At 46.2% G+C, this 24,019-nt stretch overlaps 1 protein-coding gene across 24 annotated transcripts in view; it reads right to left on the bottom strand.

The window, feature by feature from the left end:
* LOC132870726 (protein NLRC5-like) overlaps positions 1-24,019 on the bottom strand; it is a 930,547-nt gene that overhangs the window by 356,808 nt on the left and 549,720 nt on the right. Inside the window, exons 41-45 of one of the 24 annotated variants that reach the window (XM_060904537.1) lie at positions 21,174-21,335; positions 10,538-10,711; positions 9,947-10,120; positions 6,619-6,792; positions 2,302-4,134 (exon numbers count right to left, since the gene is read on the bottom strand). The exons of 19 other annotated variants lie outside the window; for them this stretch is intronic. In XM_060904537.1, the coding sequence (XP_060760520.1) occupies positions 4,125-4,134; positions 6,619-6,792; positions 9,947-10,120; positions 10,538-10,711; positions 21,174-21,335 (694 nt within the window). In that variant the 3' untranslated portion in view covers positions 2,302-4,124. Of the gene's footprint in view, positions 1-2,301; positions 4,135-6,618; positions 6,793-9,946; positions 10,121-10,537; positions 10,712-21,173; positions 21,336-23,662; positions 23,688-24,019 lie in introns of those variants that run through there. 4 more of the 24 variants (XM_060904530.1, XM_060904535.1, XM_060904538.1 and 1 more) reach the window with 4 other exon arrangements.

Raw genomic sequence — 24,019 nt, 5'->3', positions numbered from 1 at the left:
TAGATTACCCGAACACACAAAAAAGGTGGTTCGGGAAGAACTTCAGGCCATGCTCGAAATGGGCATCGTCGAGGAGTCCCACAATGACTGGAACAGCCCGGTGGTCTTGGTTCCCAAGGCCGACGGCTCGGTCCGGTTCTGTGTGGACTATAGAAAAGTCAACGCGGTGTCTAAATTCGACGCGTACCCAATGCCTCGTATTGATGAGCTGCTCGATCGACTAGGCACGGCTCACTTTTACTCGACACTGGATTTGACGAAGGGATATTGGCAGATCCCCTTGACTCCATTATCCCGGGAAAAAACGGCCTTCTCCACACCGTTCGGCTTACACCAGTTCGTCACACTTCCGTTTGTGCTGTTTGGGGCACCTGCTACGTTTCAGCGGCTGATGGACCGGGTCCTCCGGCCCCACGCCACCTATGCGGCCGCTTACTTAGATGACATCATTTATAGTAATGACTGGCAGCGGCACCTGCAACACCTGAGGGCCGTCCTTAGGTCGCTGAGGCGGGCGGGGCTCACTGCCAACCCGAAGAAGTGTGCAATCGGGCGGGTGGAAGTACGGTATCTGGGCTTCCACTTGGGTAACGGGCAGGTGCGTCCCCAAATTAATAAGACAGCAGCGATTGCGGCCTGCCCGAGGCCCAAGACCAAAAAGGGGGTGAGACAGTTCCTGGGGCTGGCTGGCTATTATCGTAGGTTTATACCTAATTATTCGGACGTCACCAGCCCGCTGACTGACCTCACTAAAAAGGGGGCGCCAGATCCGGTCCAGTGGACGGAGCAGTGCCAGCGGGCTTTCTCTGAGGTAAAGGGCTGCACTCTGTGGGGGGCCACTTTTGCACTCCCCTGACTTCTCTCTCCCTTTTTTGTTACAGACTGATGCGTCGGACAGAGGGCTGGGGGCCGTTTTGTCCCAGCAGGTGGGGGGAGAGGACCGCCCAGTGTTATACATCAGCCGAAAGCTGTCAGTGCGTGAGGGGCGCTACAGCACAATCGAGAAGGAGTGCCTGGCGATCAAGTGGGCGGTCCTCGCCCTCCGTTACTACCTGCTGGGGCGCTCTTTCACCCTCTGTTCGGACCATGCGCCCCTCCAGTGGCTCCACCGCATGAAGGATGCCAATGTGCGGATCACCCGTTGGTATCTGGCGCTCCAACCTTTCAACTTCAAGGTGGTCCACAGGCCGGGGGTGCAGATGGTCGTGGCGGACTTCCTCTCCCGTCAAGGGGGGGGGGGGGGGGGAGTCGGCTGCGGGCCGGACGGGCGCCCGGCCTGAGTCGGGCGGTGGGGGTATGTGGCAGCGGGGGCGTGGTCAAGCGCCGGTCTGTGACAGGAGGGCGGAGTTGGGGAAGGTAAGTGGCAGAATCGCTACACCTGAGTGTAATTAACCTGTGTTTTGTGTGTGTTCTCCCCAGTAAACCGCGCCCTATTTAAGGAGGGAGAGTGAGAGCGGAGGGGAGCTTGCCGAGAGGAGATTACGGAAGTGTGTGTGTGAATCTCCGAGTATTACTTGTTGAATGCCCGACTGAAAAGTGCGGCAATAAAAGACGATATTTATCCTGATCTCTGTCCTGCCGTCTTCTGTGCTCCACCCACACGTTAAACCCGCTACAAACGCATACGTGGTACTGACACAGATACTAGTAAACAATGGCTGCTGTCATAGCAACACAATTCTTGTCATCTTAAAAAAATTAAAATAAATCTCTTCTCAGTGAATAAAAACAAACAAAAGCATATATCACCTAATATGATTGGATTCAGGCCTGGAATTTCGTCATTTTAGGGGCAAGGCCAGTTGGCCTGTCAATTTTTTGAGGGCACGAAGGCCAAAAGCCAGGGCACCAAGGCCATAAAATAAAACAATGATTTTAAGTTCACGTCTATAATGAATTTAATTTAAGGACCAATGACTCTCCTGAGGAAGATTGGAGTCTCAGTCGAAACTATCAAGCAGATAAAGAAACATCTCCTACACCATTATATCTGAACATAAGAAAATATTGAACACATCAAAACTTATCAATCCACCACTCACTTCAAAAATTGTAAAAAACTTATTAAACCTATATCCTCCCATAATTTCCTCCCATAATTTTTGTTCAATTGACACCGAATGTGCATGAGCATCTTCAGACTGTACTACTACGCAGATTTTGGATTAATCAAAATGTTTGACTGTAAATGGAACATATACTAGCATGCAGGCTACTGATTAACCCATAAGAGCCCAGACCGATTTCTCAATCAAGGAAAATTATTGAGGAAATAAAATGAACTAAATAGACGACAAAGAAAACATTTCTGACCTTTTATTTTTTAAAATAGCACTTTCATGTCTCAAGATCTGAAATATTAAATTGCAAATTTGCAGAACACTGCAACACTATTACACTGTTAACCCCAAAGTTCATTCTATGCAAACAGTTTGAGTAAATACCACTTTTAAAGATTAGTTTTATTGCATTACTTAAACAGTATGAGTATATGAAGAGTATGTGAGACAGTCATTGGGTTACTCATTTTTGTAATTTAAACAAACTTAAACTATCATGTTTTACCTCAGGCCACAGTGCTGCCCTGTTGTGATTGGCTCAAAACTCAAGACAAGTCTGTGCTTGCTTGGCATAATTATTACTGGGGGGTAAATGAATAAAAGTAAATGTTAATGTTGTAATGACGCCGAAAACAATGAGATAAAATCTCTTGCGATGGTGATCTCGTCAAGATGGCAGCAGTTACACTTCGGTTAAACAGCAAAAAGAAACACACAATACTAGTAACAAAACATTGCTAACTGCATAGATTAAAAAAGTGGCTATGAACAGACAACAGCACATATCACGTATCATATTACGGCAGGAACAAGCAGTAGGAACATCCATGACCTTATGCTTAAAGCTCGACAAAGGAAAAACTTGACAGCAAGCTAATTAGCATTTGTTAGCAGCTACAGTCGGTACTCGGCACGTTAAAAGTGGGTCAGCGTTGTAACGACATAACGTTACTGTACAAGCAATGCTTATTTAACGGTAACAAACTTAAGCCCTATATGTTGAAATTCCTCCCTTATTCGTTCGTTAATTTATCACACAGTCTTACCTCAGTCAACTTCTTCCCTCCTTCTGTAAAAATTCAACGTCTCAGACGTGGACACAAGTGGGCAGGGGATGCGTTTGATTAAGTCTCCTGGTTGGCTGGTGATAGATTGGTGTCATTATAGCACGTCGGAGCGGTTCATGCCAGGCTCGAGTCCGATCCACCACTGATGAGTTGCCCAATAAGAATCCAGAATGTCATCAAAAGACGTATTTTTTTCTCAATAGACGCAGGTGATGTTAAAGCCTATTGGCAGTCACGAGGCAGACTACAAAACCGCAGGGCATCAAGGCCACTGTGGCCTTACGGCAGATACTTTTTTCCAAGGGCACAAGGCCAAATTGAGAGGGCAGGAGGGCCGTGGCCCTGGTGAAATTGCTGCCCTGATTGGATTTATTGCTACACCCAAACACTGGACACTCTGGCATCTTTAGGGTTGTTTACAACAGTTTAGAAGCGATATACAGCCGCTTGGTCTTAGCTTCAGTAAGTCGTGTGGCGAGTAAGTGACGTCACAATCTCGGATTCTCTGATGTAATCTGTACTCAGAGCGTAACATCTGAACCTCGGAGAGAGGGAGGGTTTTGGATAACTTTAGAGTTGGGGTTCTGGAATGAAGTCACAGATCGCCTCAGTATAGATTTAATTTCCTGTAACTATTAATATTTAGGAACATTATATTTAACCTAAAATGTGTGCAAGAATATTTTAGCACTTCACTTTTAATCTTGACATATGTTAAATTTACACAATTTGAGAGTTAATAAATATACAATTTATACAGGTGTTCCTAATAAAGTGATCAGCCAGTATATTAAATTCCAAAAGACAAAGAGATAAATGTGCCTTGTAGTGAGTCTCCTCGGGGCTTCCTCAGATTAACTCCCCAAATGCCGATCCTGTCAGGTGAGAATCCCACCAACGTGTTAGAACTAAATGACTGACGTGTTTATGAATGTGTTGTCCGTTCCCCAGTATGGAAATGCAGGAACACCAGAGTCTTCATCACACACACAGATGTTCACCACAACCTGGGGAAAAAATAAAAATAAATTAATTCAGTCTTCTATAAGATTTGAGTTAGAATATTTAGCTCCAACAAATGAGAACTTCCACAAGATCTAACAGGAAAGTGAGCAGATGTTTCCCATCACATCACTGCTCTTATCCAATCACAGGCTTTGGAGCTTTTTAAACAGTAACTAACACTGCGGTGGGTTTGATCTTTTGTTCTACATGTAGATTTAAGTGCAGACTTTAAGAAGAAGCCGAGGTGAATTTTACAGGAACGACAAAAGACACGGTGTGGAGGTGGAGAGCAGGAAGGAGTGTTAGAGTGAGTAAAGTGGCTCCTTAAATCACATATTTGTGGCAGTGTGGCATTAAAGATGATCATTTTACTGAGTTTTGAGGAGAGTTGAGAAGAAAGTGTGCTGCTGATCAGAAACAGGGAAAAGCCGAGATCATCTTATTCAGACAAAAGCAGCAGGATGAAGTCAGAGACAGCAGGGTGTCACAAGGAGACGAGGTGCTCATTTACAATCACTCTCATGTACTCAGACGGGACATTTTGGAGACTCTGACTGACTCCATCTTCTGCTTTCAGATGAATTTTAAATCAATTTTACTGAACAACAAACAGCATTAAAGACAACTGGAAGGAAAAAGTCGGATTAAATAGAATAGAGCAGGGGTTCTCAACCTTTTCTACTTTAAGGCCCACCTATTCATACTTGTAACGAGTTGGGGTCCATTAAAAAAGATCCCCAATTATTTTGGCTCATCTATTCTATCAGAATCTAATAATCTATTGTAAAGTGTATTAATGGGATGTGATATCACTTCCTGTTACAGACTGGAGCCCAGGAATTAAATTAATGCAATAAAAGCAAACTGTTTTTAATTGTAGGTATTGCATTTAAAACTGTATGAATGTGCCAGAAGTGAACATAAAACCATGCACGACATTCTCAGTCAAAAGGGATTAATGATCCAAAAGTGGAGTCTGGTCTTTTAACACAAGAACTTATTGCCATGTTTGCATACCACAAACAAACAAACAAGTTATTAAGACCAAGAAGTACACTCAAAAGAAGTGGATATAGAACCCACTCAATGGGATAGACCCTTACACGCTAACAAAGAAGGATTTTTCCTACGAGTTGGAAAATTATCCATCCGTCGAGTTCCCCGACATCTCAAACTACCTGGTGCTGCAGACATCGTTCTACACGCACACACAGATGAGAACCTGGAAGAGCATGGACGTGTACAACTTTTTATATGCGGCTGAGTTAAAGATCTGGGGATCAGGACACTACAAGATAGACGGCAGTAGACGGATCTAAGTGCAGGAAGAATGCATTATTTATTAGCAGGCGTGATATTTAAGCCAAGTTTATTTGTATTGCGCTTTTAACAGTCGACACTGTCGCAAAGCAGCTTTACAGAGAATTAAAGACTTTAAACATGAGCTAATTTTAACCCTAATTTATCCCCAATGATCAAGCCTGTGGCAACGGGGCAAGAAAAAAAACTCCTTCAGACGACACGAAGAAGAAACCTTGAGAGGAACCCGACTCAAAAGGGAACCGATCCTCATCTGGGTGATAACAGATAGCATGATTATAAATAACTCGCTTCTATAACTGTGTCCTACAGAGTCACAAAGTATAACTGTGTAACCAGAAAATTCATTATAGATTTAACATGAAGTCGGTTTTGTTGAAGTTATAAACTGTTCATGATAACTGCAGTCCTAAAGTTAGCAAGTCAGCTGTAGTCTTCAGGCACAAATGTATTACTGTAAGTGTCCAGAGCGTCTTCCAAGTGGGTTTATTGTTATTTTTTGAACAAAAGCAGAACAGAAAGCAGAGTATTTAAACAGCGTTATAAACATGGCTAGAAACAAATGTGACAGTGATAATGACAATACTTTGCAAAGTCTCTGTGAAAACAGTGTCCATATCTGCGTGTGCTGATTGTGCTCAAATCAGTGTCAGGTGTTTCCCATAACGACTGGGTCCCAAATGCGTGCACGGCCGCTCGAGCTGTGTCAGACTCAAGTGCGCAAAGGCACGACAGTCAGGTGTGCACCTGCTGTGTGACCACAACTTTTAGCTCATGTGTACATCACCACGCATTGCCACCAAAATGCCTCATTTTCATCGATAACCCACTGCAAAGCATCGCGAGCTGTAGTGCGACCGTAGCTTAATGAGGCAGATGTGATGTCGGATGCAACCCAGTAATTTTACCTTACTATGAGAAAAAAATTAACTTAAATTTTTTGGTGGGGGGGGGGGGGGGGGAGTAGCAGGCTACAAGATGGTGCTTCGCAGCCCACTAATGGGCCGCAGTGGTTGAGAAAAAGTGGAATAGAGTGAAAATTTCTAAAACTGCTTTCATTTCATGGCCTGGTCATGTGATATTTACTGAAATTAAAAGAAAAATGATAATCTTAAAATTATTATTCTTTTTTTTTTCAACATTAGCCTCAAAAGGTTATCGCTTACCCGAGTGTCTGTAGTTTGTAACTTTCATCATCCTTAAGAGCAGAGAGCAGCTCCTTTCCTGAGTCTCTGATTTTATTCCCAAACAGACTCAGTTCTCTCAGGTGTGAGGGGTTTGATCTCAGAGCTGAAGCGAGAGCAGCACAGCCTTCATCTGAGACACCACAACCACACAACCTGCAGAGACACAATGACACACACTTCACTGCCTCAGTTTATGAACATCAACATTTGTTTTGTCTTTAAATTAGGTGTGTGTGTGTGAGAGAGAGAGAGAGAGAGAGAGAGAGAGATGGGAATACATGATTAGTGTAGGATGGAAATGATTTTCATTGGTTTTGTAAACAGACTTTCTTTGTAATTTATAACAGTTTGATTGTTCAGTGTTGTTTCTGACAGTGGACACATGAACAGAGACTTTAGTGAGTTCTAGAGATTTCTGCAGCTGTTCTGCTCTCCTCTGCTTTCTCTTTCACCTCCTTCAGTATTACATGCCGGGCTCTCAGTGTGATTTTTGCAGGATGCCTCAATCTTAGGCAGAGGAGCAACAGCACTGAATCTGCTCTCTCTCTCTCTCTCTCTGTGTGTGCGTCCATGGATTTAGCCTTTTTTTTTTGCCATTTTGTGCAATGGAAGTAGCTAAGCTGCTCGCTGAATAAGGAAGTGACAGTTCACTAGTGAGAATCATAAATAAATTTCAGACATTAATGCAAATAATCAAACAACTTTATATTTTCAATTTATTTGCAATATTTACAAATTATTCCACCACTGCAGGCTCCGATATGCTCAAGTTTGAGATGTCAATCATGTTCTTTCCTGATTTACTGACTGGCAGTTGGTTATAAGGTTCCGCCCCTTTGAGAGATCTACCAATCCTAATAAGGAGAAGCCGTGCGTCCAGGTGGGACAAACGAAAAACGCGTTATCCAGTAAAACGCCGAGATTTTTTTGATTCACTAATGTCTGCAATGTCTCTCTCACACACGGTTCACATTTATTTTTTTCCCTTTTCATATACTACCTCAATTCCTCATGCCATCAGACTTCTCAACTCTGAGGAACTGGTCTGATTCTCACGGACTGTTGAACACACCACTCACACTACACTCTTTACACAGTCAACAATAATGCATTATTGCTTTACAATGTCTCTCACACACAAGGTTTACATTTATTTATTCCCTTCTCATAGACGACCTCATTATGCACACTCAACTCCGCACTTTATGTTGTTTGTGTAGTTTATTGTCTGCAGTGTTGCACTTTTGCACTTTGTTGCATTTGTAGATTTGTCGTCCTGTGATGTGTAATGTAGCACCATGGTCCTGGAGAAACGTTCTTGTGTTTTAACTGTGTACTGTACCAACTGTATATGGTTGAAATGACAAATAAAAAAGCCTTGACTGCGATATTGAACGACACCAAGACTGATGAATAAAAGAGACACTTTGGGAAACGTTTCATTGCTGCATTTTAATGAAATGTGAGGGGAAGCCGGGCTTCCAGTGTCGTCTTAAAGCAAATCACCACTGACAGAGATGGACTGGAAGATTATTTACGATTTTAAAGTGCATATCACGGGTAAATTCAGGAGCAAGATCAATGCAATTCTCCTATTTTATATTAAACTTTGGTCAAATATCTGTCACATTCTGCATTTTGCGCAATTTTTTTACCTTGCGCAATACCAGAAAAATTCAGTTGAAATCAAGCCATTTGAGGCGAATTGGTCCGCCTCTGAAAAAACTTGGCATTTGGATTTCCCGGCAAACATTGATTTTCGTGACGTCGCGTGCGGGACGCCTCCCTCTGAATCCTACGTCAGCGCTGGTTTGTTTATGAGAAAACGACCTGGTGGTTTTCTGCAAATTTCTTCAACGTTATCGCGTAATTATTAAAATGGTTAACAGATGTATCGTAGGAGGGTGTAGCAACACCAATCATGATGGGATTAGGACTCATCGTTTCCCAAAAGACCGGACAATGAGAGAGAAATGGGAGCGCTTGGTCTACACAGGCTGTGCACTGAAACCGTGCAAAAGCTCGCGCAGCCTGCTGGCGCTTCCGCAGGTGACGTCACGAATCTGGCTCCAGACTCGCTTGGGATTTTTCCAGACGTTTTATTTTTTTCTGCTGTAAACAGATGGCCTTGTGCAAAATTACCCTTCTGGATGAGGTGTGTAAAGGGACATACTTTCATATTAAAAAACTAGATAGAACTCGACGCCAATGGCGTCGATGGGGATGCCTCCGCCCGGTAGACTACACACCTTATTAAGTTGTGATTTGGGGATGGACACTTGACCTCACAGTAATCTTGACCTGGTGAAATTACTTGTATTTGCCTTGGAGATATTGTGTTCACAAGGTACTTGGACAGACATGTGACCTCACAGTGACCTTGACCTTAGACCCTTTGATCTCAAAATCTAAATCAGTTTATCTTTGTCCTCAAATGCAGAAATGGTGAAAGTCTGGTGAAATTCGTTTCATCTGCCTTGGAGATATTGAATTCACAAGGTTTTCTGACAGACATTTGACCTCACAGTGACCTCAGATCTTTTAACCTGAAAATCTAAATCAGTTCATGTTTGTCCCAAAGCGCACAAATGGTGAAAGTTTGGTGAAATTCCTTTCATTAGCCTTTGAGATATCGCGTTCACAAGGTTGCGGGATGGACGCACGCATGGATGGACGCACGGACAACATAATGCCTCCTGCACCTTACGGTGGCGGAGGCATAAAAAACGAAATTGGTCCAGGATATGCACTTTTACATGTATTATTATTACTACTAAAATAACGTATTTGAAAAATTCAACATCAACTAAAGGATTGTTGCCATGGCTTTCAGGTTATTGGAAGTTCTTTTCTGCTCCTATTTAATTTAAAAGTCAAATTTTTTAATGTATTTAATTTTTCTATTGCATCAGTTCTATGGCATTAACGTCTCATTTTAGTTTTAAACTCTATATTCCTGAGATCATTTCCACCATGTCACTGCTGCTTTAAACCCTGCAGCTCACACAGAGGGCAGTTAGTTTGTGTCTCAGGTGCAGTTTGTGTGATTAGTTACAGTGTTGTAGTAAATTTCACAGTGATTTCAGACACATTGCAGTCGGATCAAGTCCCGTTTTGTGCTGCAGCTTCTCACATACGTCCATCTGACCCAAAGACTCTGTGACAAATCATCAGTGTGCAGTGAAAAGAAACAATCTTCCTCCTCAGGACATTGATGATGAACCTAAAACCTCTGCTTCAGTCTCACTATTAGAGAATGTGTCTTACTGAGGAGCAGGTCATGTGACTCTCAGAGAGATGATCTTACCCCAGTTTCTCCAGTTTACAGTGAGGATTCTCCAGTACAGCACAGAGACGCTTCACTCCTGAGTCTCCCAGATTATTATAGGACAGATCCAGGTCTCTCAGGTGTGAGGGGTTTGATCTCAGAGCTGAACTCAGAGCAGCACAGCCTTCATCTGAGACACCACAATCCCACAACCTGCAGAGACACAATGACACACACTTCATCAACAGATTTTCATCTTGGTGTAATAGTGGTTGTGAAGATGATGTCTCTCATGTTGGACTGCCTCTATTCTCTTCACCAATCACAAGCTATTATTAATAATGACTCAAACATTCCCACTGTTACTGACATTAAGTTTACTCGAGGTGCAAATGATTCAGCAAAAAGTCAATAATTTAAAGGTTTAATGATCACATATTTAATTGTTAAAGATATTTTAATTATTTCTTGAAAGTAAAAGTGATTGAGGAGAAATGATCACTTCATGACTAATATATTTGCTCTGCATGTTTTACTTTTACAGAAAATTTTAATTGATAAACAACACTGTATACAACTATTAACTGCTGCTTTAGTGAGTTATTGTGACTCTCAGAGAGATGATCTTACCACAGTTTCTCCAGTTTACAGTGAGGATTCTCCAGTCCAGCACAGAGACGCTTCACTCCTGAGTCTCCCAGATTATTACTAGACAGATTCAGGTGTCTCAGGTGTGAGGGGTTTGATCTCAGAGCTGAACTCAGAGCAGCACAGCCTTCATCTGAGACACCACAACCCCGCAACCTGCAGAGACACAATGACACACACTTCATCAACAGATTTTCATCTTGGTTTAATTCTTACTTTAAAGATGAGGAGTGCAAATTTAATTTTATTATTCAGAATGTCATGAGGATTTAATTAATTAATTAATTAATTAATTAATTAATTAATTAATTAATTATGATAATACTGAGTGTTATATTTAGTTTCCAGGGATGAGAATGAAAAATATTAAGAGAGTCTGAAAAAAGCCGGGGGTTTGGGGGTCGCAGGCACCCAGCGGGGCCCAGGGGCAGAGACCCGGGAGCTAATGATTTTTGGGTTTTTTTTTTTACCCCAAAACCATTAAATTTTATCAGCAAAAAGTTGCAGTTTATTTGGAAATAAATTCCCCTTCTTGGTGGACGACCAGGTGAAAATGATTAATAGGGTACACGAGACTTGTCTTTAATCAATTCACATTTGATGATTTCAAAAAAATCAATGCACCTTTTAATATATACAAGAGCTCTACAGTATTATATTTCTGCATTTTTGCTATTCATGTCTTTGTTAACATGTGGATATCAGTGTAAATTAATGAATATATAATTTTTTAAATATAAAAAATTCCTTAGCAAATGGAGACTGGGCTGCTTTCTCTCAAGTTCTTTTCATAATAGTGATAAGGTTACAATACTTTTCAAAATACAATATTATTCACATGATCAGCGACTGATATCAGAGGCTTTACAGTGGAAGTGTGGCCATCTGTGCTTTTCACCAGTGGTTGATGTATATGAGATGCACTGCTACTATCACTAGTCTGAAGTGATGCTGGTAACTGGTAGTTTGTCCTCAGAAGTTTCAGTTTGTCGAAAATGATATCATCAGTCTCATATGAAATTTATGTTCTTTGCTGATATACTCTAATCCTTTAAAATGAAGTGCAAACCAGAAAAAAGTTCTATCATATAATTATCTTCAGCTTTCTTCTGATGTTATCATGGTAGCAGGAGGGCTTGCATATTAAGCAGGCAACATTCAACATCACTTATCACTTCCCTTTCAACTGCTGTGTGTACTAACTAGGTTTTATCTGGACAGGATGTTGTGTAATGTAATACATATACCATATGGTCAATTTGAAGATCAAGATGGTGATTTTGAATTAAAGAACAGGCATGTACAATGGGCATTACATATTGGAATTTTTTTAAAATCAAAAACTATGAGTTCATCTCGGCATAAAAAATTTGGGCAGACGCTCCCGCGCGGCACATGCCAGCATCCCCCCCCCCCCCATGAAATGAGCAATAAGTAGGAGAGTTATACATGGTATCATACCTAAAATTATATCAGAAATATAGATATGATACTATGATTCTCCCCAACATGCTACATTAGATAAGCTAACCCCATTTATAAAAGATACACACTTATATATGACATGTATTTGATAGATATACATTATATACACCATGACATTGATTCGTGCAATGTACATTATAAATAATATAATGAATCATTGAACAGACAAAATAATTTTCGACCTACCTTTGTGTTTTTTGGTGTATATGTGAAGTTCGATAGTCCTTGCCCCTCTACTAGCGGAGTTTATCATGTCAGAACACAATGAGCAAAGTACTTTTCCTGGGACGTCTATTTTCCGTATGTGATCACCGAGCTTCGTTGTGACAGTCTGCTTGTCGATCTCGACATTCAGTGTTCTTTCTAACCAAGCCCATCGAAAACAGTTCTTTATTCCTGCACCTTTATCAATCTCCCTCGCTCGATCCTCTTCTTTCTTATCTAGGGCTTTTGCCATTGTTGATATGCTAAAATATCCCACCTGAATACGTGTCTTTACGATGTTACCAATGCATATCGTCAAACAGTGTGTACGGTCAGTGAACGGTGATTGCAAGCCATGCGTGGAGAGCATGCGTACTTGTGTTTATACACTGCACGCGATGGGATTTCCCGAAAATTCTACCGCAAATAAGTCAAACATTGTCGCAAAAGGGAATGTTAATTACGACATGTCGAAAGACTCGAGTGTGTTAACCCGGAGCCCACCAAGAATCAAGACGTTATAAGGTGACCACAGATCATTAACCATACACCCCCCCCGAAAAGTTCTCAACAGATTTACATCGATCTCAAAAATGATCATTTTGGTCTGAAAAAGTTGGAAATCCACCGATCGGCGGAAAATTCTCATCCCTGAGTTTCTCTCCTCTGTTGTGTGTGATATTAAACCATCAGCAGCTGAAGCTGAACAGAGAACAGCAGAGAGACCATGAACTTTAATCAGAGAGAGAGAGAGAGAGAGAGAGACTGAATCTCAGATGGTTCTATTTCGTTTCTACTGACCGCCAGAGGCGGTGCTTTCAGCACATGGATATCCATCACACGAACGTGCAGGTCGAGTAATAGTAACAACAAAGTCACGTGTGACCTGGGTGACGTCACCCCGTGACCCCGGCATAAAAGACCGGTAAACCCAGGAAGTGACCTCTTACATCTTCTCGCGTTTGCAGGTTGCGAGTTGGATTGAAATCTGGACAAAGCGCTGTGGTAGTTTCGTTACCCGTAGGGTTGGGGCTGTGCTTATGCACCCTCCAAGAAACTGCGCTAAGTCCACCAACTCTTTTCTTCTTGATTTATTACTCCGTAAGCTGAGCGCTCTCGCTCGGTGGAGTTAGCTGATTAGCCCTCCGGGGCGGTGTCCTCACCGCTGGAGGCCGGCTTGTTTTCGCTTCAGGTAAGCGGGTTTCATTATTTAAATTAAAGCGGCGTTCCTCTCGCCGCTGTTTATCAGTTCTGCGGCGCTCGGCGCCTATCCTTGTTAATATTATTAACCACCTTGTTTTGTGTAGCCTCGCCGCCGGCCTGTTCACAGGCCGGCTGTCTTGTGTGTTGTATTCGTATTGATTTATTACTCCGTTAAGCTGAGCGCTCTCGCTCGGTGGAGTTAGCTGATTAATCCTCCGGGGCGGTGTCCTCACCGCTGGAGGCCGGCTTGTCTTCATTCAGGTAAGCGGTTTTCATTCATTTAATTTTAAGCGGTGGTTCTCGCCGCTGTTTATCAGTTCTGTGGCGCACTGCGCCTATCTTTGTTAATATTATTAACCGCCTTATTTTGTGTAGCCTTGTCTCCGGCCTGCTCACAGGCCGGCGGTCTTGTGTTGTATTGTTTGTTACTCCGCTAAGCTGAGTGCTCTCGCTCGGTGGAGTTAGCTGATTAGTCCTCCGGGGCGGTGTCCTCACCGCTGGAGGCCGGCTTGTCCTCATTCAGGTAAGCGGTTTTCATTTATTTAATTTAAAGCGGTGTTCCTCGCCGCTGTTTATCAGTTCTGTGGCGCACTGCGCCTATCTTTGTTAATATTATTAACCGCCTTATTTTGTGTAGCCTTGTCTCCGGCCTGCTCACAGGCCGGCGGTCTTATGGGTTGTATTCATATTGTTACTCCGTTAAGCTGAGCGCTATCGCTCGGTGGAGTTAGCTGACTAGCCCTCCGGGGCGGTGTCCTCGCTGCTGGAGGCTGGCTTGTTGTCGCCCAGGTAAGCGGTTTTCATTCATCTAAATTAAAACGGTGTTTCTCGCCGCTGCTTATCAGTGCTGTGGCGCACGGCGCCTATCCTTGTTAATATTCCCGACCACGGGTGTGTTCGCCCGGTCGTTTTTCATTACCGCCTGATTGTTTATTTGGGCTGCTTACTTGGGGTGTTCTCGCCCTATTTTTTAAGTTCCCTTCTGCCAGCCAGGCGTCATGGACCTCTTCTCTCGCTGCGCTGCATGTGCCTGAGCGTGGCTGCGCGGACCGCCAGGCTGGCTCGGCTGGATTCTCCGTCTGACATCCCCCGGGCCTCGGGGGGACAGGACACGGTGTCGGCTGCAGCAGCGGGGCCCAGCAAGCGCCGTGGGTTCCCCCACACGTCTTCGCTTTTAAGGCGAAAAAGAAGCGCTCGGGCGATTTGGCTCAGAAGGTGGAGGCGATGTCCACCGAGCTGGAGGAGATGAAGGCCCTGCTGGCGAATCTTCAGCCTCCGCCACAGGGGGCAGTGTTCCCGCTGCAGGGCCCTGGCGGCAATGCAGGACACCCCTACCTATGGCCTCCTGCAGATGCCCAACATTGAGAAGCGCAGCCTGCTCACGGGCCGGCTGTCTTGTGTGTTATATTCGTATTGTTTGTTACTCCGTTAAGCTGAGCGCTCTCGCTCGGTGGAGTTACCTGACTAGCCCTCCGAGGCGTGTCCTCGCTGCTGGAGGCCGGTTTGTTGTCGCTCAGGTAAGCGGTCTTCATTCATTTAAAGCGGTGTTTCTCGCCGCTGTTTATCAGTTCTGTAGCGCACGGCGCCATCCTTGTTAATATTCCCGACCACGGGTGTGTTCGCCCGGTCGTTTATTTTTTATTTCCGCCTGATAGTTTATTTTGGGCTACTTACTTGGAGCGTTCTCGCCCTATTTAAGTTCCCTTCTGCCAGCCAGGCGTCATGGACCTCTTCTCTCGCTGCGCCAACTGCCGGTCCCCCTCGAACCGGAGGACGGCCACCGCGAGTGCCCCTCATGCCTGGGTATTGATCACCTGCGGCAGGGGCTGACGGACATGGCCTGCGCAGACTGCATGTGCCTGAGCATCCAGCCAACGCTGAGGGCTGCATTGGCCCGTCTGGGGTTGGACACGCCCCGGTGGCCCAGCATCAGAGCGCTTTCTTCAGAGGTCCCACATAGCCTTCCTCGTTGTCTGTTCCGCCCTCGGCCTCATACATCGAGGAGTTACAGAGGTGTTGGGCGGACCCTAGATGCCTTCCCACCTCCCTAGTGACTGCAGGGCCCTGGCGGCAATGCAGGACACCCCTACCTATGGCCTCCTGCAGATGCCCAACATTGAGAAGCGGCTTTCATTCATTTAAATTAAAGCGGTGTTTCTCACCGCTGTTTATCAGTTCTGTGGCGCACAGTGCCTATCCTTGTTAATATTATCAACCGCTTGTTTTGTGTAGTCTTGTCTCCGGCCTGCTCACGGGCCGGCTGTCTTGTGTGTTATATTCGTATTGGTTGTTACTCCGTTAAGCTGAGCGCTCTCGCTCGGTGGAGTTAGCTGACTAGCCCTCCGAGGCGTGTCCTCGCTGCTGGAGGCCGGTTTGTTGTCGCTCAGGTAAGCGGTCTTCATTCATTTAAATTAAAGCGGTGTTTCTCGCCGCTGTTTATCAGTTCTGTAGCGCACGGCGCCATCCTTGTTAATATTCCCGACCGCGGGTGTGTTCGCCCGGTCGTTTATTTCTTATTTCCGCCTGATAGTTTATTTTGGGCTACTTACTTGGAGCGTTCTCGCCCTATTTAAGTTCCCTTCTGCCAGCCAGGTGTCATGGACCCCCAGACGCTGGAGGGGACGAGCGCGGCATCACGGGAGCTGTGTGACGCGGCTCCAGGCCTTTGCCTACTCGTCGCGGGAACTGGGCCGGCTGATGTCGTATCTCACCCTCGGCCGCCAGCAGATATGGCGGGCACAGTCCCCTCTGGCCGAGCCCGACCGGCGTGTGCTGCACTCTCTCCCTGTTGTCCCCGGGGAGCCGTTTGGCGAAGCCACTCAGCAAGCCCTGGATCGGAGTGCCCAGGTCATCTAGGCGTAACAGCAGTTCGCTGGCCCCCGCCAGGCCCACCACCATGGCAATGCTGCCCAGTCCTTCAGGGGGCCCACACCGACTCTGTCTCGGCCACGCACCCGCCAGGAGACCAGACGGGTTGATGACTTTCGCCACCCCACCACCTCCCGGACCCGTGGTGCCGCCCCCTACACCCAGTCCACTCCTTGTCGCCCCCATGGTGACCGACGGGGGCGCTCTGGACAGCGCTGACATCAGCGCGCCGGCGGTCGGCCGCTTTTTCCAGCGAACAGCTCCAAAGCTGGAGAGCGTTGACCCCTGGGTGCTGGTGACCCTCACCGAGGGTTACCGCATCCAGTTCTGCCGCCGTCCACCACGTTTCATGGGGTCAAACACCACCGTGAGCCATCCGGGGAAGTCCCTCGTCCCCCGGCAGGGAATCGCCACCCTCCTGGAGAAAGGAGCAGTCTCTCCCGTCGACAGGCAGAGACAGCAAGGTGGGTTCTACTCAAGGTATTTTCTGGTTCCGAAGGACGGCGGTATCCGCCCGATCCTCGACCTGAGGTCCCTCAATTCCCACTTGAGGACCATGAGATTCCGCATGCTGCGTACAGTGGATGTCTTACACCACATCCAGGCGGGCGACTGGTTGTCACCTTGGCCTGAAAGACGCCTACTTCCATGTTCCCATTGTGCCACACCACAGGCAGTTCCTGCGGTTTGCCTTCGAGGGCTAGGCTTTCGAGTTCAATGTTCTGCCCTTTGGGATATCGCTGGCACCCCGTGTGTTCACCGGGTGTGCGGCAGCGGCATCGGCACTACTTCAGGCAAGGGGTTTGCGTGTCCTGCCCTACCTGGACGACTGGCTTGTCTGTTCACGGTCAGCAGCTCAGGCCCGCACCAACATCGCGACTGTGCTCTCGCATGTCGTAGAGCTGGGGCTCAGGGTGAATTACAAGAAGAGCTCGCTGGTGCCCAGCCGGGAGACGACTTTCTTGGGCGTGCACCTGGATTCGAGGTCGTTGATGGTAACTCCCTCCCAGACAAGGATCCACAACATCCGCCTACTGCTTGGCCGCTTCGGACGGGGTAGGTCACTCGCCCTGAAGACCTTTCAGTGCCTGCTGGGCATGCTTACGGCAGCCTCCTCTCTGGTCCCGCTGGGACTTCTGGACTTATGCCGCTTCAGAGGTGGTTCAACGGTCTCCACCTCCACCCGGTGCTGCACGGGCGCAGCACATCAACGTGCTGGAGCTACGGGCTGTGTTCCTCGGCCTACAGCACTTCCTCCTAGGCCTGACCGGCAGACACGTTCTGGTGCGGACGGACAACGCTATGGTAGTGTACTACATCAACCACCAGGGAGGCACAAAGTCCCTCCAGTGCTTGGAAGTGGCTGGCCAACTTCTGCGGTGGGCCCATCGACATCTCTTGAGCCTGCGTGCCATGTACTTGCCAGGCACTGCCAACAGGGCAGCAGATCTGCTGTCCCGCCAGGACCCCGATCCCGGGGAATGGAGACTCAACCCAGCGGTGGTTCTCGCCATCTGGGAACATTTTGGCAGGGCAGAGGTGGACCTCTTTGCCTGCCGGGAGTCGACACACTGCCCTCTGTGGTTCAGCCTCCACGGCCCAGTCCCCTGGGCCAGGATGCGCTGGCGCATGCTTGGCCGAGGCAACTGCTGTATGCCTCCCCCCCTCTGCTGCTGATCATGCCAACCCTACACAGGGTTGCGATGGACCACCACGGGCTGCTGCTTGTCGCCCCCCCCGGTGGCCGGGCAGAGTGTGGTTCCCAAGTTGCTGCAACTTCTGAACGGCGACCCCTGGTGCCTGCCAGTGAGGACTGACCTGCTATCACAGCTGGGAGGGCAGATCTGGCACCCGGATCCAGCCCGTCTGCAGCTCTGGGTATGGCCGCTGAAGGGCCGGACCCCCTGCGAGGTCCTTGTGAGCCGGCAGTGGTCAATACCATTGCAAGCTCTCGGGCACCCCCCACCAATGCCCTCTATGCCAACAGATGGAGGCTTTTCTCCAACTGGTGCTTAACTCGGGGGGAGGAGCCTACATGCTGCCCCCTGCCGACCATTTGACTGTTCCGCCAGTCTCTGCTTTTGATAAGGGTCTTACCCCTGCCACCATCAAGGTCTATGCAGCTGCCATCTCTGCTCAGCATGCCAGAGTTGGGGGAAGGACCGTGGGGTCCCACGCCTTGGTGGCACGTCTCTTGAAGGGTGCTCTCCGGTTGAGACCCCCCCCGACGGAGCCGGGTACCCACATGGGACCTTCATTGGTGCTACAGGCTCTCTGCGACGCACCGTTCTGAGCCCCTGCTCACGGCAGACATTTCATGGCTCTCCCTGAAGACTGCTTTTCTTCTGGCTATTACATCGACGAGGCGCGTCGGGGAACTACACGCGCTGTCAGTCAGTGGGGAGTGCCTGCAGTGGCACTCCGGCGACAGTGGGGTCACCCTGTGGCCTAACCCCTCTTTCCTCCCAAAGACCCTCTCTGCTACCCTCGTCAACCAGCCCCTTAGCCTTGCGGCGTTCGAGGCGGGCCATGGTGAGAGGTCGGAACTTTTGTGCCCAGTTCGCGCCCTCAGGGTGTACGTGTCGCGTACAGAGGGCTTCCGTAGGAGTGACGCCCTGTTTCTGTGCCACACAGGACCGTCGAGGGGTCTGGCGCTCTCTAAGCAGAGGCTATCCAAGTGGATAGTCGAGGCCATATTACATGCCTACAGGCACAGTGGCTTCCCGATTCCTCCGGCTGCCAGGGCGCACTCTGCACGGGGCGTGGTAGCCTCATGGGCATCACTGAAGGGCATGCCCCTTTCAGACATATGCAGCGCAGCCTCCTGGGCTTCCAGCTGCACCTTCACCAGGTTTCACCGTCTTAATGTCGTCCCACATAATCCTGTGGCGACGGCTGTCATTCCAGGCCCGTCGCAGCAGCACTGGGTACGGGTAGGCACTCCTCCTGACCTGGTTGGTATTAGTCATCCATGTGCTGAAAGCACCGCCTCTGGCGGTCAGTAGAAACGAAATAGAACGAGGGTTATGTATATAACCGCGGTTCTATGAGTTTCGGATGACCGCCAGAGCTTGGCAGTCACTCGGAGTGTACACGAGAAGATTTGCCAAGAGGTCACTTCCTGGGTTTACCGGTCTTTTATGCCGGGGTCACGGGGTGACGTCACCCAGGTCACACGTGACTTTGTTGTTACTATTACTCGACCTGCACGTTCGTGTGATGGATATCCATGTGCTGAAAGCACCGCCTCTGGCGGTCATCCGAAACTCATAGAACCGCGGTTATATACATAACCCTCGTTCTCTACTAGACTTATAGTGCACTACACAGGGGCAATAAACTTGTTTCTCCAGAGTCTACAGAGTGCATTTATAGAACACTATAGATTTATATTATTGTAGAATCAGAGAAGTAAACAATGATTATTCCATATAAATCCTACAAACATTCAGCCACTCGTTCTTGAGACAGCGTGCGAACAAGAATTTCAGAAAAAATGGACAGAAAACCCGAAAACATACCGGTTTCACCTCTCAGTGTCGGAGGAATAAAAATGTCAGTGTAATTTATGATGTTCGTTTGTCTAATTACTTTTTATCCCTCAAAAAGAGGGACCACATATAAACAGTGCTGTAATTTCAACACCAGTCGCCCAATCTGGATGCAAGTTTCCTCAAAATAAAGCTGAAGCTCTGCACTTTGAGCTCATCTCATCTCATCTCATTATCTCTAGCCGCTTTATCCTTCTACAGGGTCGCAGGCAAGCTGGAGCCTATCCCAGCTGACTATGGGCGAAAGGCGGGGTACACCCTGGACAAGTCGCCAGGTCATCACAGGGCTGACACATAGACACAGACAACCATTCACACTCACATTCACACCTACGGTCAATTTAGAGTCACCAGTTAACCTAACCTGCATGTCTTTGGACTGTGGGGGAAACCGGAGCACCCGGAGGAAACCCACGCGGACACGGGGAGAACATGCAAACTCCACACAGAAAGGCCCTCGCCGGCCCCGGGGCTCGAACCCAGGACCTTCTTGCTGTGAGGCGACAGCGCTAACCACTACACCACCGTGCCGCCCCACTTTGAGCTCATCTTCATTATTTAATTTCATCAACAATATACTGTGCAGAAAAACAAACAATTAAAATTATTTAGATTCATATCTAAATCAGGGCTGGATTTAGGGGGGGGTCCTGCGTTGGGATATGCCCCACCCTAAAACTGTCCCTGCACTGCATCAAGACTTTTTTAGGATCACATTATCTAGTAAATCAATTCCATCTCGTGTCAAACCTAAAGCCTGAAGGCCAAAATACGGCTCACTGCCTCGTTTCATTCGGCCCGTGTGAACTTTAAAAAATAACACTGAAACTACTTTTCACACAAACCCTGATAATTTCATGTAACAAGAAATAAATAGCTTAAAAAATGACTTTGGATCTTCTGTCCTCTACATCTCAGAAACTAATGCAGATACAAGTCCGGAATTTTTCACTATTTATCGGGAACTGTGACATTATTCAAAAAGTTTGAAGCAAATCTGAGATTACCAGTTGGAAACTTTTTTTTTTTTTCCAATCTGGTGATTATGATTTTAATTAAATTTCTAAAAGAAAAAATACATTTCAGACACACTGCAGTCAGATCTAGTCATTTTTTGTGCTGCAGCTTCTCACATACGTCCATCTGACCCAAAGACTCTGTGACAAATCATCAGTGTGCAGTGAAAAGAAACAATCTTCCTCCTCAGGACATTGATGATGAACCTAAAACCTCTGCTTCAGTCTCACTATTAGAGAATGTGTCTTACTGAGGAGCAGGTCATGTGACTCTCAGAGAGATGATCTTACCCCAGTGTCTCCAGTTTACAGTGAGGATTCTCCAGTAGAGCACACAGACGCTTCACTCCTGAGTCTCCCAGATTATTATCAGTCAGATCCAGTTGTCTCAGGTGTGAGGGGTTTGATCTCAGAGCAGCACAGCCTTCATCTGAGACACCACAACCACACAACCTGCAGAGACACAATGACACACACTTCATCAACAGATTTTCATCTTGGTTTAATTCTTACTTTAAAGATGAGGAGTGTAAAATTAATTTTATTATTCAGAATGTCATGATTTAATATCACCTGTTTATTCTCATTAACAGTGTAATTAATAATGATAATACTGAGTGTTATATTGAGTCTCTCTCCTCTGTTGTGTGTGATATTAAACCATTAGCAGCTGAAGCTGAACAGAGAACAGCAGAGAGACCATGAACTTTAATCAGAGAGAGAGAGAGAGACTGAATCTCAGATGGTTCTCTACTAGACTTATAGTGCACTACACAGGGGCAATAAACTTGTTTCTCCAGAGTCTACAGAGTGCATTTATAGAACACTATAGATTTATATTATTGTAGAATCAGAGAAGTAAACAATGATTATTCCATATAAATCCTACAAACATTCAGCCACTCGTTCTTGAGACAGCGTGCGAACAAGAATTTCAGAAAAAATGGGCAGAAAACCCGAAAACTAAGGCTGCAACAATACATTAGGCCACGATACGATACGTATCACGATATTAGGGTCACGATACGATACGTATCGCGATACACAATGATACACGACAAACTGGTGTGAAAATGTCAAAAATGGCCTATATGGAGCAACTACGATTATGCACAGGGCTCCCTGATTTTTGGCGGGTTAGCACCATTTGATTTACACAACATACCTGCCACTTTAAAGGTGAAAACTGTTGTTTTATTGTGACAAAAACCATAATTAAGATGAAAAAACAGAAATCTAGAGTGTGCATAGGTATTCACCCCACCCCAAAAGTCAATACTTTATAGAGCCAGCTTTTGCTACAATTACAGCTGGAAGTCTCTCGGGTATGTCTCCATTAGCTCTTAGCCCATCTAGCCACTGGGACAGAACCGAATGCACACGGAAGCGCACGATCTACTGCGCAAGCGCGAATACCTCGGACACGGTATTGAAACTGCCCCGCACGTAAAAGTTGATCACTCTGAACTTAGTAGCTTATCATCGTTAGCATATTGAGTACGGTCACACACGGACTGGCCATTGGGAGTAGCGGGAGTTTTCCCGGTGGGCCGGTGGTTCAGCGTGGGCCGGCGGAGAAAAAAAAAAAAAAACAGTTGCGGGCTGGCCTTTAATATGATAAGCAATGTTAACAGTTTCTTTAAGAAACTGTTAACATTGCTTATCATATTAAAGGCCAGCGCGCAACTGTAATAAGCAATGTTAACAGTTTCTTAAAGAAACTGTTAACATTGCTTATCATATTAAAGGCCAGGGCGCAACTGTTTTTTTTTTTTTTTCTCCGCCGGCCCACGCTGAACCACCGGCCCACCGGGAAAACTCCCGCTACTCCCGATGGCCAGTCCGTGTGTGAGTACAGTGTATGATAAATTGATTGCAGGACTTAATTGTTAGTAACAATTAAGTCCTGCAATCAACCGAATGCACACGGAAGCACACGATCTACTGCGCAAGCGCGAATACCTCGGACACGGTATTGAATTTGTTACCGTGTTCGAAATGACGAGAGCGGCATATGTCAATTTCCCAAATGTTTCCAAATAAATACCCACCTTTCGTGTCATTTCGACGATCACGCCCGACTATAATTGTTTTGAGTATAATATAGTCTCTACATGCGGAAAATGAGTTAGTATCGTCGTGTATCACGATTCGTTTTGGCCGGCGATACATATCGTATCGTGGCGAAAGTATCGCGATGCATCGGTGAATCGTTGCACCCCTACCGAAAACATAGCGGTTTCACCTCTCAGTGTCGGAGGAATAAAAATGTCAGTGTAATTTATGATGTTCGTTTGTCTAATTACTTTTTATCCCTCAAAAAGAGGAACCACATATAAACAGTGCTGTAATTTCAACACCAGTCGCCCAATCTGGATGCAAGTTTCATCAAAAATAAAGCTGAAGGTCTGCACTTTGAGCTCATCTTCATTATTTAATTTCATCAACAATATACTGTGCAGAAAAACAAACAAACAAAATTATTTATATCCACCTCAGGGCTGGGTGTTCTCTAATCACTGAAACTCGACATTTCACCCAATCCTTGAAAATTTCATGCAACTCCAGGCCTCAACATTAACTTTTGACACTTTTTGCCCTGCAGGGTAAATGCCCTCAAAAAATCTTTTGCCCCTCAAAATTTCCTTTTGCCCGAAAATTCTGATTGGCCCATCATGCATGTTGTTTAAACCTGTCCTCCTCATCTTCACATGTATTTACCACTAGCTTTTTTAAAGACCCCTTGCACATGACGTCACGCATGTAAGGAAGGCTTAATCTTTCTTCAGTATGGTTCATTTTGCGCTGTTTTTGGTTGTTCAAACAGAGAAATAGATAAAAGGCATTACCATCTCCCCGCTATCAAGAAAAATGTCAACAAAGAGAAGCAAATGCTTCAAGAACAACAAAGAAATGAGTGGTTAAAGAGAATACGACGAGAAGCGCTAAACCTGAAAACTCCAGAGAAATTTGTGATTGCATTTAAAATGTATTTTTAAAAAACAGAAAGTCAGAAGGGGCAGCACGGTGGTGTAGTGGTTAGCGCTGTCGCCTCACAGCAAGAAGGTCCTGGGTTCGAGCCCCGGGGCCGGCGAGGGCCTTTCTGTGTGGAGTTTGCATGTTCTCACCGTGTCCGC

This window comes from Neoarius graeffei, chromosome 22 (genome assembly GCF_027579695.1).
Source record: "Neoarius graeffei isolate fNeoGra1 chromosome 22, fNeoGra1.pri, whole genome shotgun sequence".
NCBI lineage: Eukaryota > Metazoa > Chordata > Actinopteri > Siluriformes > Ariidae > Neoarius > Neoarius graeffei.
This window is presented reverse-complemented; position numbering and strand designations above follow the sequence as displayed.